Source organism: Harmonia axyridis, chromosome 2 (assembly GCF_914767665.1).
Source record: "Harmonia axyridis chromosome 2, icHarAxyr1.1, whole genome shotgun sequence".
In the NCBI taxonomy this organism is placed as follows: Eukaryota; Metazoa; Arthropoda; class Insecta; order Coleoptera; family Coccinellidae; genus Harmonia; species Harmonia axyridis.
Genome location: NC_059502.1, coordinates 31795122 through 31810069, shown reverse-complemented (window position 1 = coordinate 31810069; position 14948 = coordinate 31795122). Strand labels below are relative to the sequence as shown.

General features: G+C 31.6%; 2 protein-coding genes across 3 annotated transcripts; one reads left to right on the top strand and one right to left on the bottom strand.

Moving 5' to 3' along the window:
• Nucleotides 1-706: 706 nt before the first annotated feature.
• Nucleotides 707-11807, bottom strand: LOC123674274 (SET and MYND domain-containing protein 4-like). 2 transcript variants are annotated; one of them, XM_045609258.1, is made up of 11 exons: nucleotides 11596-11807; nucleotides 11309-11540; nucleotides 9850-10076; nucleotides 8135-8305; nucleotides 3646-3925; nucleotides 3299-3429; nucleotides 2757-2937; nucleotides 2554-2704; nucleotides 2376-2495; nucleotides 2176-2320; nucleotides 707-2123 (listed from the first exon to the last, which is right to left on the bottom strand). In XM_045609258.1, the coding sequence occupies exons 1-11, from the start codon at nucleotides 11679-11681 to the stop codon at nucleotides 2033-2035; spliced, it is 1815 nt and encodes a 604-aa protein (XP_045465214.1). In that variant the 5' UTR covers nucleotides 11682-11807; the 3' UTR covers nucleotides 707-2032. The 2 variants fall into 2 exon arrangements, with proteins under 2 accessions (XP_045465214.1, XP_045465213.1); XM_045609257.1 differs by having other exon boundaries at nucleotides 3299-3579; nucleotides 11596-11806.
• Nucleotides 11808-12474: 667 nt separating this feature from the next.
• LOC123674275 lies at nucleotides 12475-14520 on the top strand. Its single transcript, XM_045609259.1, has one exon. It carries the CDS (start codon nucleotides 12678-12680, stop codon nucleotides 14316-14318), a length of 1641 nt encoding a protein of 546 aa, XP_045465215.1. The 5' UTR covers nucleotides 12475-12677; the 3' UTR covers nucleotides 14319-14520.
• The last annotated feature ends 428 nt before the right edge of the window (nucleotides 14521-14948 follow it).

The following is a 14948-nucleotide window of genomic DNA, read 5'->3' as shown; positions in this document are numbered from 1 at the left end:
ACTTTTGTGATGTTTCAATATTGTTTATCGAAGCTTCTAGTATACTCAAGTAGTAATCACGTTCTTGTCCACGGAATTTTTATTTGTATTTAGCGGTGGTTCTACAATATAATAATTGTTATGATCTAAAGACTAAATTAAAAAGATAATGTATCTTCAACACTCAATCTATATGACATAGTGGGTACCCGACTACCCAGGATAGTAAGTAATAAATATAACAAATATTTCATTCAAAAAAATCGAATTGATCAAATAAGAACAAGATACAAAATTGGCACAATGTGGTGGATAAGCTCGAATATTTACAACCAGATTCTGAATTCAATTGAAGATATTAAATAACATAGTTCATTACCAATGTCAATTTTGTTTCTAAAACTAGGATTTTGGAATATTCTTTTTTGCAAAAATAAGTAATTCAAAGCAGTAAAAACTATTTATTTATTTAATAATTTCATTGTTTTTTCTGTTGTGCTGAGATAAAATTTGTGATATTTCAGCCAAAATAAAGATTTATTGATCTTTAAATCCATTTCATTTTCAAGCTCAAAACTGAATTTTTGTTTGTGGCACTTGCACTACTTGTGCCACTCGCCGCGATGTATTAGAAAAAGTGTGAATATTACAGATATATTTTCATTGTTTATATTGTAAGTATTGTGGAGAGTATTTAGAACAATGATGGATAATAAAACATCTTTCATATTTTTAAAAATCAACTTTAATAATTTCTCCAAGGAAAATTAGGACAAAGGCCAAGCTTTGAATGAAGCTGACCTGTTTACAACATATTATAGCATGGACCGGTTTCATTAGTTTCAAAGTAATATACCGGGTGAGGCATTTAACTTGAGACAGTAAATTATCTCAGAAACTATGAAATTTAGAAAAAAAATTTTCAACTAAAAGTTGTTGGGTATCATACTTTGTTTTAACCTCGACTTCAGGGTTGACCAGATTCTTTTCAAAGGAAAGGTATATTTTTTAGTGCAGGTTCTTATTCTTAATGAAAAAAGTCGTAACTTTTGTTTGAAACTTTTTTCATCATATTGAACTACATTTTCTTTATACGGCTGCAGGAATATTGATGCAGAAACTTTGAAGTAATGTAATGAATCATTTATTAGAAGAATTGATAAATGTATCGAAGTCCAAAGTCATCATTTTGAACAGTTACTGAAATAATATGAAATTATTAAAAATTTATCATTATTAATTTTAATTTTTTTCTGTTTGCATGAAATGTAGTTGAATATTTTGAAATCCAAAGAATTTGCAACAAAAGTTAGTACTTTTTTTAAGAAGAATAAGAATCTGCACTAAAAAAATATAACTTTCCATTTAAAAAATCAGGTTGACCTTGAAATAACCTTGAAGTCAAAGTGAAGGTTAAAAAAAATAAATTCATATTCTGTCCCCCTTGATACTTAAAAATTTTTATTTGAAACATTTAGTACATAGTAGTTAAATGCCTCACCCTGTATATACAGAATGTTCGGCAGAACGTTGAATATACGAAAATGGGAGGTAGGTGGGTTGGTCTGATACCTACTCAGCCCCAAAAATTGGACCTGGACGCCAAGATTTTTTTTTTTATTTTTGGAAATTTGAATGCACCACGAAGTTGATCTTTAAAATTTTTGTTAACTCTTTTTGTATAATTTGAGGGCATTCAAAAAAATTATTGGGGTCTAAGTCGAATTTTTGTGGCTGAGTGTAGCATGCAACCCCACCTAACTTCCATTTTCTTATGTTTAATGTTCCGCCAAACCCCCAAAATATATATATATATATATATATATATATATATATATATAAAGAAATATAATATAAAAATAACTTTTGCATATTGATACATCTTTCTGCATTCACAGCCTTTTTTTTTGTCCAGATTAGTATAATAATTTGCCTCTGCTGAGTAAAAGTCATGTTTCTGATCTTACTACTCTTCCACTACATTACATCAGCACAAAGGTAAAACCATTTTTTTATACACCTTGTACTCAACCACCATTTAATTTCCTCCAATTTATATCCTATGAGTGATATATGGAGGATAATGTAGTTCACAAATATGTTTGGCTTCTGCCAAAAAGTTTTTAGCTTCATCAAGCATTTGTCTGGAAAATATTCGTAAAGAAAAAATGAATTAATAATAGAAAAAATTCTTACTTGTCTTCAACTGTGCTGGCTTTTGAAAATAAAAAAGAGCCTACTTCATATAAAAGAAAACCAAATAGTTGTATATCCTGTCCTACTTTGAATTTTTCTATTTTTAGCCATTTTTTGAAATACTTCAACATACATTTAGTGTTCCCTGAAACATATGTATTCATAGAATCGTCTCTAACAGAAATTCATATAAGCATTACCTATCTCTTTATAAAACAGATATAATTTGAAACAAGTCTTTTGTAAACTTGAATGATATCTATTAAGCAATTTTTTCTTGCGAGTTAAAGAATTAAGTAACGATTCCACACCATTTTCCTCTGTAAAATTAAAATATTATTGAATAAAATCAATCAAAACATTCAACATGTTTCTTACCTTCTTCAAGTTCGATATTCTGGTATATATCTATTAAAATTTGATTGTCTACTTTAGTGCCACAATTTTGGCACAAAAATATTTTCTTTTTATTGATTACTTTTGGAATATCATTGCCACACTTTGTACAAATGAAAACATCAAATACATCCTAAAATAGATTCAAAGATAATATGAAGAATCATGAACAATATAAATATTACCATTTCCTTACTAGGATCTGAACAAATTACACAATTGCATTTGAAGTGATACAATTGGGAGCAATTTTGTTGTCTTTCAATTTTATTCATATTCCGGTAACATATACCATAACAATTGCATATTTCTTCATCTTTCTTGATGTCTTCTAGCGCCTTAACTACTATTGTGTCACACACAAAACTGAAAGAAAGAATAATATTCATAGAACAAAGTAATAATTAAATCAACTCAAAATCAACTCAAGTTATCAATAAAATTGTAAACTAATAAGATAATCATTATGTTGAGCATCTGAGTGAACATTTAACATTAAAGTAATGATATGTATTCTAAAGAATATAAGAATTTTTATTGTCCATGGATTATTATGCTTATTGATACAACTCTTGCAATTTCTGTTTTTCAAATTTTTACTTGTATAACAAATGTAATGCATCAAGTCAAAATTTATTATCCAACTTATTATTGTGAACTGAATTCACAAATTGAGACAAACTTCACTTTCTCATTCAATTATATAAAGAAGAACTGTTATACTTACTAATTTGTGATATTAGGTTTGCAAGAATGGTTCATTATACTAACAGAAGGAAAAATACCACATGCTACTGGTTCTTTGTCTGAAGGCAAATCTTTCCCTTCTATCCAGTGTTCTATTATTGAACTATTATTCTGAAATTGAAGTATGTGTTTAGTAAGCTGAAGTTCAAAGAAAGTTTCTAAGCAATGCATAGTCCAACTATAACAATTTTTGGGTTGAGATAGAAACCATATGAAGAAATTTGTATAATGTTTTAGATATGTCACAACAGTTATACTCATCTGAAAAAAAATTTTTTTTAAATTACTGAAAATCAGAAACTGAAAATAAATTCAAATCTAACTTACAACTGAAGCATCTAAATACTTGTTATCTTTATCGAACAGTAAACTGTTGAAAAATGAATAATTATCCTCTTTGTCTCCAAAACATTTTATATTATCCAATTCAACTGTTTGGAGGGTACTGTTGATGCCTTTCAATAAAGCCCTGAAAGCTGGATATGCAATTCCTAAGTGGTACCAAATATCTCCAAACATTCCTCGGCATTCCCATTTGTGTGATTCTTCCCAGGATTTATCTCGACATTTTGAATTGCAAAAAATGCATTTTGCACAATATCTGCAACTGTAAATCAAGAAAGTTCTATTAGATTTGTGAGTTTATAAATACCACAATGGCTTTCTGTATTGAAGCACCAACATAAAACCGATAAAAATGAGACCAAAAACCCTATTTGTTAGATTTATCTGAGACTCAGAAACCAATATATAGGGTGTTTTAAGTTCGACTGCTTATTAAACGTTTCTACAGAACCATATTGAGTTAAAAATATTTCCGAAGCACTTCTGGTTATGCAAGAAATATATATTTTCTTCAAAAATTACTTTTTTTTTAATTTTATCTGTTAGATGTTATCAAGATTTTCATTCTCCATCACTCATTCCTCAAATTATTGCGTTAGTCCTAATACTTTTCAAAATATTTAAAAAAAAAAGCAGAAGAATTCCATAGTCACTACTATGTAAATTATTTTTACTGTACATATCCTATGCATAAACTCGATTCTTTTTTCCGAAGTAGAATGATGTGGTAATATCGAAAATTCATCAATTCCAAGTAAATTTGAGCAATATTCAGTACAACGAATTCAGAAAAAAAACACAAAATGCAAAACTCTAAATTCGAAAAAGAGCAAACTCTGGAAACAGATGACTTATTAAAAGATCATTTAGACTGACGAACCAAAATTTAGCGAAGAAAGATTATTCAATAGAAGAAATACTCATGTTTGGAAACATGAAAATCCCCATTTGATAAGAGAAACCAATTTTCAGAGAATATTCAGCATATGTGTTTTTGAACTTTTTATTGATGGTAAAGTACGCTATTACATCAATGAGCAAAATTCCAGTTCCAGAAAATATTGAGATTCTTAGTTCTTGAGGTTTATTACCTGATGAGTTACTATTATTTCGGTTAAGGTATTCAGTTACCAAAAGGTTAATAATAATAATATAATATTTCCACTGACTGAAATAGTACAGTACGGGAAAATGTCATAATATTTAAAACATACACAGGGAAATTGAAATCGAAATACTCATGCAAAGAATAAATACATTCTGCCGTAGCAGTTTTTTTACAGACTTTTTAAACGATGTTGATCGTTCAATATTCCGGGTACTACTAGGTGAGTGATTGAATATTTTCGAGTTTATTATTCGAAAGCTTTTTTGCACCTGGGTCAGGCGCGTGAAAGGAATATTAATTTTTTTGCAGATCATACCCCTAGTATTATAGATACTATTTACCCCTTGTGGGAACAAAAACCAGAATTTTTTTCAATGTAAACCACACAATGCAAGACAAAGAGTGATGGAACAGTTGAAAAATTGTCCCTAAAATATTCACGGCAGGAAGTCCGTCTAGTGAGGCCATACAAAAATCGAACTATGCGCTTCTGCATCCTGAAAACCATGTCCACATCCGTGCTATTACCCCAACATAGAATTCCATACTCCAGCAATGAACTAATCGAGGAGTTATAGTACATTTTGAGCACATCCATATCGCATGTATGCTCAACTAACGTATCGCAAAATTCCTCGAGGCAAGCTTTCCACACAGGGTCGCCACATGCTCCTTCCAGCACAATTGTTTGTCAAACATGACGCCCAAGAATCTAACCTCATTGGACAGCTGCATGTTCGCACCATTAGACCAGATTGGAGGGGTCTCATTATGTAGCGTTCCATTGGGAGAGAAGATTATTGCTGCAGTCTTGCTCTCATTAAGTGCAATTCCGTTCAAGAGCAATATACCCTCATTCTTGCGAGACAACTCCGCGTCTATAGAGCCAGCTCTCCATAGCTTCCAACCGTAAAAAGAACCGATGTATCGTCAACGTACTGTGTGACAAACCCATATTCTCCCAGATAGTCAACCATGTCATCCGCATCCAGATCAAACAATGCAGCACCGAGAGTACCACCCGAGCCACACCAGACAACAGCATCCACAAGCCAGATAAAACAACCACACCGTTTTCGCAAAGTCTTACCATCTGAGATCTAACCGTGAGATATGACCGGACCCACCCCAATACCACACCCCGTAGTCCTATGCGGGCTTGGCTAATAGCATCGATATAGCCAATGTATCAAAAGACCGACTCAGATAAAAAAAAACCACCATACAACATTCTTTCTTCTCGAAGCTATCCTGAATTCGACTGTATAGCGACAACACAGCATCCTGCGTACTCCTACCCTTCCGAAATCCGTACTGTCTATAGGACAGCAATCCGAAAAGATCAGTGAACTGAGAAAGTTGCACCAAAAACAATTTCTCAGGTGCTTTGAAAAAACCGACAATAGTGCAATTGGTCTATAGTGTTCTTAACTGATGTATGGTCACCCTTTCTGTGAGCAGGTGAAACAATAGCAGTCTTGAGTTCAGAGGGAAAGTATCCGCACTCAAATGAAAGGTTGGAAAGGTAAGTTAGTGGCAGTAGAATAAAGTCAATGACATGGTGAATTGGAATTTCATCTACACCACAAGATGATTTATTCGATATGGATACTAAAGTATCTCGCATTTCCGTCAACGAAACGGGGCACAGTAACATTGAATTCACCGGATTCACCTTTAAAGGGATGAAGCTCAAGCGCATGGATTTCACCCCATTACATTTCTATATATGGGGAACAATAAAGAAAGAGTTTATGCAACTCCGGTTGTTAGCAAGGATGAATTGATTCGTCGAATTTCCGACTCCTTTCAATCACTGAATATGGAGGAAATCAAATGAGTTACAAACATCTTTCGTGATTTTTTTTTTTAGTTTGATCAAAAAACATATTTCTTCTACTTTGGGTGGTCACTAGAACATATCATTTATTTCATACTATTTTCAATCTTCAAAAGACTTCTCTCTTTCTCTTTTATTCAATTTCAATTTGTGTGCAGGAACTGTATCAATACCAGTTCAGTACTTCCATTAATTTCGTAAAATTAAATAAATAAATATAAGTGTAGCTTTGATGATGAATACACTTCTCATATGTAATTTTTTTTTTCCTTTATATGTGCTAGGCTTTCTCAACCATCTACAGAACTAACATTTCATTTTCTATAAGACTCTTTCAAATTCAATTACCATCACCAGACATCTACAACATCCATGACCTAGCCAGGATTCGAACCTGGTATCTTCGGCACCACAGTCGACTCTTCAATCCACCGTACTACCCAGGCAGTCTATGTAAAATAATTAGACATTTAAATTTCTATGATTACAGTGTATTGTCTATAAGTCTTTCTGGAAACAGATGGAGTGAAATTAACTCCACCTATAACATAAATTCATAAAATCTCGAATAATTAAACTAGGGGCATGGTCATGTCTGAACACTACCCTTTAGGTTTGGTTTTCGTCCATGATAAACAATATAATATAAAAACTTGTCAGGAATGTGGACAAAAGTTGGCAAAAGTAAACTTGTGAGAAAAATAAATTTCTGACAAGTTTTTGTATTATACTACTCTTATTTTTCTCCATAAAATCCAACGAATTCATAAAAAAATAAGGTTCTAATTTGAAAATCGAAAGTTATGATCCCAATATTTGAAACACCACGTGATGATATTTCTCAAATTCAAGAGATGCACGATATTTCTACATAATTTTCTTCGGCAAAGTGAATCAAGTTTAGGCATAGGTAATTTATAGGAAAAATAATAATTCACATAATAGTGATTATGGAAATTCTTTTTTTTTTCAGTTTTTTTTTTCAATATTTTGAAAACTATTAGAACTAACGCAATAATGTGAGGAATGAGTGATTGAGAATGGAAATCCTGATAATATCTAAGAATCGAAATGAAAAAAAAAAAATTTTTTCATTTCTTGTATAACCGAAAGTGCCGGTGCTTAGGAAATATTCAAGCTCAATAGGAATCGCTCAATATTTTATCCGAATTTTCAGATTCCAAATCGGCCCTGTTCTTCAGAAACGTCCAATAGGCAGTCCAACTTGAAACAGCCTGTATTTACATATATATGTATATTTCGAAATAATTACCACTAATATTCTAATGTTTGCGATAATCGGTCGAAATGTATAACCTGAAGAAGCCACAGAATTGGCGAAATAATTGCCGCAAACATTATGAAAATTAGTTATTATCTATTCAAACATTAACACAATATTAGAATAAATGACAGTGATTGAATAGTTTTTATCAAAATTTGACAATGCCTTCATTATAGCAATTTTGAACTTATTTGCAGTTTCAACATTATTCAATCATAATTTTTTTTGAAGTACTTACGGAACACCACAGTAAATATCATTAAGACACTCATGACATTTCAGCATATGCATTGTTCTTGAGTGTTCATCAAATATTGGGCCAAATGCAAATGCTTTCTCAATGAATAAGGTATCTCCCTTTTTAATAGTTTGCTTAGCCACTACATGTCTTCCTTTTTCTTCATTGAACCTGCAAATTATTATGGCATCATTTAATTTCCTCCATTACAGGAAGTATAATTGGCTTTAATGCCCACAATCGATTGAATTTGATTGGCACCTCAGTTTTACTCCATCGGATTAGATGAACTCGACTGTTCGTTGTCTTGTACACTTTTGTGTCAGGCATGCTGTACAAGCTTATACTACTACTCTTTTCTATTAATGGCTTTGCCGACTCTTTTTATCAAAATTGGCGAGTCTGAAGGAACCTTGTACAACTGTTGTCTTTTCTGACACATAAAGACCATCCAAAAACTTTCTGATATCCTTATTTTTAACTGAAAAGTAAAATTTAATACTAGAAAAGCTAAAGCTTTTGGCGCAGGAAAAGTTTCTAAACCCCAATCGCTGCCACATTGAATTTTAATTTTGACAAGTCAGGTTGCCTAATAACAGGTTTTAAGTCCTCACCACACTAATACTATTTCATGTCTATTCTGAGTCTCATGGTACGTGTTTAAAATGCACATGCCATCAGGCCTACTTCTTAGATTGAGCCAAGCCTGAAATTCTAATAAAATTTTTACCACTACTACACTATGTTTTATCTGTTTCACTCAAAATAGGAAAGACACTGTTTATAACAGCTTTTTGTAATTTCTCTTCAGGTTTTTATAGTACAGTCGTATTAATACAGAAAATGGGATATTAAGTTTGATTTGATTTGAAAAAAAAAAAATAAAAAACTCAAGTATTATACCTTCAAGATCGGTAATTAGCCCTGAATCAAGCATTGAAAACACAGAGGGTATGGCCCGGATATTGCCGAGAATTTCGGAGCGGTTACTAGCGGTTTTCAATATTTCAGGTAACCTGCTTTGGACCGCAACAAAATTTTGCCTTGACAGATATTTGAAGGTTATTGATAACTCTTGTAATTTGGAAACAACTAAAAAATCTCAATAAAGTCTTTGAGTCTCAGATGTCATGGAATATGTTCATAAACATCTGAAAATTAAATGAGAAGACGAGTGGTAGTGGTTTTTGAACCTCGCCAGAATAAATGTAAGGTTGCTCTGATAACAGACAACTCACCTTAGTTTGAGGAAATACTCACCGCTCTTTGAGGAAGGAGATATACGGTCCATACCCAAAGTGTATTTAAAATCTGTTATTAGGCAACCCAAAAACCTGTCAAAAATAAAATTCAAAGTGGAAACATGTTTTTGTTTGCCATAAAATTATATAATGGCATTACTATTTGTACAGTTCCTCTGCATATTTGGGGTGTATTTTCAACTAAGAACAATCATTTGAGCTTAAACTAAACATCTATTACGTAAATTGAACTTAGCTGTGAATCTTGTCATTGGGTAGATATTCTTGGATATTATTCTCCACTCTTACAGAGTTCAAGCAGCAAAAAACTAATAGAAAAATTCAAAATTCAGCTATAATCTTACATACTTAAATGATGTTCTTATAACAAATGACAATAAAAACTTGTGACTGTCTAATTGCATGTGTTATATATTTCAGAATCTATACCCACATTCATAACTAAATAATCACCTTAATTCTATCGCAGGAGCAGCATATGCATAATTCGGATTTTCGCCATTTTCAAACAAAGGTAATTGTTCGGTTTTAACAGCCATGTCATTTTCAAATTGATTTTTTGTGTTTGAGATTTTATCAAGTTTTTTCAAACATTCATCTTTTCTAGAATATAATTTTGGCCTCAAATTCATAGGATAGGTAGGAGAATCCAAACATAAATTTACATCTTTCAGACAATCCTAAAATATAATGTAGGTATTAATTAAATTTAAATATAAAAGACTTGAAAGTTGGAATTTTTTATGTGAAAGTAGATAAATAAGATAAGAGGTAGATTGAAAAACTTGGCATAAGGAATTCACTTGAGAGAGTGTTTCTTTCAATATAGATTTGTATTAACATGTTCACGGACAGTGACGTCATATCACGTCATTGACTTTGAATCCAGCAGGACACTAAAAAATAGTCGGATGCACTCAGATTGTCACAGCGATATAATGGGTTCTTTTGCACATAGAGAAAGCTTGTAGCTTTAGAATCACTATTTTCCAAAAATCAGAAATACTGAAAATAAACACTGCATCATATAACGTCATATCCAGCAAAAATCATAGTTCATTCACAAATGGCAATGACATCATATACGGCATGTTAAAAGTTTAAATCAAAACACTTTATTTCGAAAGAAAAAAAACATGTATTCAAGCTGAAGAGATCAGTACAAAATGCTTTGGTAAAAAATATTACTAAAAAATTACCAAAAAATATTACTAAAAATATCACTTATTCATGCCAATCCTGAAAACATTTCCCTTCACGAAGGGGTGGCTTGCCTATACAATCGTGACACTGCCAAGCAGTTTTTTCTTCTCTTCATCCTATAGCACTGCAAACAGCGTTTATAATATTTTCCATGCTTGTTAGAGTGTTCTGGTATAGGTATGGCCTAAAGAACATGACCAGTATTCTTTATAGAATTTTTGGATGGTATGGACTTATTTCCTTTGTGTATTATTTCGATAAATTCTCTGCTCATCCATTTTCAATGTGTATTCAATCAAGCACTGATTACACACAATGTCCAACTGCATATAAATTCGAACTGAAGCGCATCTAGAACCCTAACATGTGTCCAGAGGGACTTTCATATACAAAATTGACGTGAAACCTCGCTAAACATATTTACAACGCACCAAGCCTTTGACGGCAAATGCCGTCAGTGCCCAGTCAGAAAAAAAACCGATGCAGTTTATGCCGTTTCTGTCCAACTATGCACATAGCATGAAAAATAAGTGTCCGTGAACGTGTTAACTAAATATCATATTGGAACAGTTCATATACAGAGAAAAAATATACTTTATGTGTACTAATGTTTTCTATTCTTACCCTCTGTGAATATCTCTTAGAAGCTTACAGCTTGTGTATTAAAAGAGCTAACTTACTAATATAATATATCTCTTATAGCACTTACTTCATATCTTTCTAGCTCAAATGTTGCAGCTGATCTATTAGCTAAAGCTAAGAAATACTCCTCTGAAGATTCTTGTGCATAACACATACTAGAGTTATAAGATTTTAAACTATTTGTTAAAGATTTCTCCTTATAAAATTTATTTCCTTCTTTGCGAATAAGGCTAGATATATCATTATTTTTTCCGGTATTCTGTTTTAATTGATCTTTGAGCCATTTCTTGATAGGATTCCTGAAAAAGAATAGTTGAATTAATTCGCCTATTATTTTCTTTTTCATGTACTTACAAATTTCTACAGGATATATCAGATGGATCTGAAAATTTGGGATTTTTATAATAATACTCCATTACATTTTCGAATGTGAGTGCCATTTTCAAAAAAATTAACTCCGGCACTAGTTCAGCACCTAATTTTAAAATAACCCAAATTTCAAAATATTTATTGAGGACTTAGAACATAGAATTATCAAAGGTGTCATCGCTGTCAGTGATCGTGACGAGCATTTTAACTGTCAAACGAGTGGCAAGACGAGACGGACAGTGTTGCCGAACTTACCGATCTTTCAGCATTTCTTCCGATTTGAAGACCCCGAAATACCGAAAATTGAGATATCTACCGATTTTTCAATTAAATAGATATGTCAAAATTGAATCTTTCACCGAAGAATGAAATATTTTCCATATTTCGATGCATAGACAAGAGAATAATATGATTAAAAAGTAAAACACCAGCATCCAAACATAGGACAAGAGATTAGTTGAACTCCTCTTGATCTCGTTCAATGGTTCAATTCACATTATGGAGGGTGGAGATATCTGTACCCTCCATAATTCACATAATAATAGGGGATTCCCCGCACCCATCTTGCACGATATAAATACGTAAGAAAGGGTTTCATTCAAATCAAATTATAATAATAATAATAATTCTCACTTGATTCACATGAATCCTTCCTCTTTGATGATCTTGTTCGATTTTAATTGGATTTGGAAAGGTGTTCCCAGAAAATGTATTAAAATGTTCCTTTGTTTCTGTTTTATTTTAAAAATTGAGATTCTTAGAAAAATCTTCCTTCTACCGATTTTCCCCCAAATCGATTGGTTTTGAGCAGTCATTTCTACCGAAGATGAGTTTCAGACGTTTGGCACCGCTGCGAGACGACACTGACGATAAAAAGACTGAAGAGTTCAATTAAAATTTAGTTTTTTATTTGTGGTTCAATTTTCAACTCAGTCCTCAGTCCCAACTGGCCTCAGAACTGCTTATTCTGTAAAAAAACTGTTATCTTTGATATTGAAATAAAAAAATGATTTAATCTTTATTGAGACCAGCTAAGTTAAATTCTTGTAAGCCCAAATTATTACATTATGATAATTATTTCCGAAAACTCAAAAAAATTAGCCGATGAAGTGGAAAGCGCTTTAGACAGTGGTGATACTAGCCTTGCATGTTCTTTATTAGAAGATAGTCAAAATTATGCTGCTGTGAAAACTGGTGCCAATGAGCTTGTTCCTGTTATATCGAAATATATTTGTGCAAAGTATGAAGCCGAAAGTACTGATATATTCAACATATGTGTTAAATTGCTTGAGAAAGTAGTGGAAACCTCTCTCGTTGACGATATTTTACATCAACTCGTAGGTTTAATTGAATTATCTGATAGCACCAACTTCTTTATTTTGCTCAATTGCATTTACAAAGTGCTTCGAAGAGCTCCAAGAGAAAATACAATATACCTAGGTAGGTGTGTTAACTCGATACAAATACGTCTCAACAAGTGTAGTGTTCCAGATTATGGTGTAACCTCAGTAAGGTCTGATAATGATGTTTTTCATATTGAAATACTTTATCAAGATATTCTCCGCTTCTATAATTTAATAATTCCCTTTTACTCAGAACAATTTAAATCCAATAGTGAAAGCAGAATAATTTTATTAAAATATCTGATTCAGTTATTAGCAAAACCTATCGGATATATGGATTTAGGACTGCATACGGAAAAAACTAGATTAAGAAGAATGGCCGAAGATATTGTAAGGAAAATCTTGTCAATTTGTGAAGATCCATTCAAATATCTAGGAATGGATGATGAAGTTCCCCTCAAACCAACCAAATTTGCATATGGAATGTTTTTACATTTTCTGTTGGATGAAAATGTTGATTATGAAGTTGTTCCAAGAATATATAGTAGCACTTACATATTTCGTTCATCTCTAATTTTTATTTCAAAACTTTTGGATTCTTACAGTAATTACGTTATATTGAAAGGATTGTGTACACTAGAAATGCTTTTAAAAAGAACTCCAAAGTTGAGTCACTTCATACTTGATTTAGAAGGTAATAAAAGTATATGGGAAGCTCTGCTGAAAGTTATAATTTATAATCAACACCAAGAAATGAGGCAACGAGCCCTAGATATTTTCAAGCTTTATTTGTATAAATTTGAACCAAAAGCACAGTATCTTCTATTAACCAATTGGATATTTGAGATAGACCATTCAAATGTAGCAGGATATTTGATAACGCAATATAAAGAGATTCTTGTTGAATTGCAAAAAGAACACCATTCAGACTTATGTTATTTTGAAGGAGAAAAAATGTATACATTCATTAAAAGATGTTGTGGAACTATAGATATTGATAGTATTTTACAGTATGATAAATTAATATCTTTGTTAAATCTTATGAGATTTACAATACTTCAGGTAGAGGACACAGAAAAATTCAAAAACACTGCAAATATTTGGAAATCAGAATTTTTGGATCGGTTACAATTCTCCTTGGAAAAACTGAGTAAAGTTATAAACCAAAAAATATTCAGTGTAGAAAATGATGATACAGAAGCTAATTTTGAGTTTGATTTAAATTTTGAGGATGCAGAAATGCTTAATGCATTATCTTCCAAGGCAGAAAAACTCGAATCTCTCTATGCTTCACGTACCAAAATTGAAATAACAGAAAGTATACTCAAGCGAATAATGGAGTTATTGGCCGAGAAAAATTGTTGATTTTGGGTTAGTTGGAACTAACAAAATTGAAAATATGATTAAATCATTTTTTTTGTGTTTAATATAATGATGTGATTAACTTGTTAAAAATTTTTTTGAGAAATGATGAGATGTTTATGATTTGTATTTTGATGAATCTATGTTTTATAATGTTTGAGTTAATTTTTTTCATTAGATTAAAAATATGATTATTTCCTTGAAATTACTTATTATTGAAAACAAAAATATTACCTCCCTTTCAGTTTGCTAAAGGACATTTTTAATCACTTCTTCACCTAACAAAAATTAAAATTTTTTTATTATCTTTTTCAAAGACAAGGGGAAAATATTCTTTTTGCTCTATTTCATATTTCAAGTCAATGTTGGAATAAAAGTTAAATCAATTTCAATGAAAATAAATATGTACTCTGACTGGCAATCGATATAATTGAGCACATTTTTATTACGTTGCCAACAAGTTTATATGGACTAAAAATCATAAATCTAAATTTTTTGCTGATAGGCCTTGATATTTTCCTAAATAAGAATCAAACTTTACCATTCGCATGAGAAATTTGTACGAAATAAAAATTGAGAAAAGTATTGGCTAGGTGTCGAGAGCTTTTTGGGCGCCTGTTCATTCATTTGCCA

Excerpts from the sequence above, each read along its gene's own strand:
- LOC123674274 (XM_045609257.1), bottom strand. The coding sequence starts at position 11,681 with ATGGCACTCACATTCGAAAATGTAATGGAGTATTATTATAAAAATCCC. Across the intron at positions 10,077-11,308 it reads TTGAGCTAGAAAGATATGAA|GATTGTCTGAAAGATGTAAA; the intron begins GTAAGTGCTATA and ends ATTATATTTTAG. Across the intron at positions 3,926-8,134 it reads GATATTTACTGTGGTGTTCC|TTGCAGATATTGTGCAAAAT; the intron begins GTAAGTACTTCA and ends CTTGATTTACAG.
- LOC123674275 (XM_045609259.1), top strand. The coding sequence starts at position 12,678 with ATGATAATTATTTCCGAAAACTCAAAAAAATTAGCCGATGAAGTGGAA.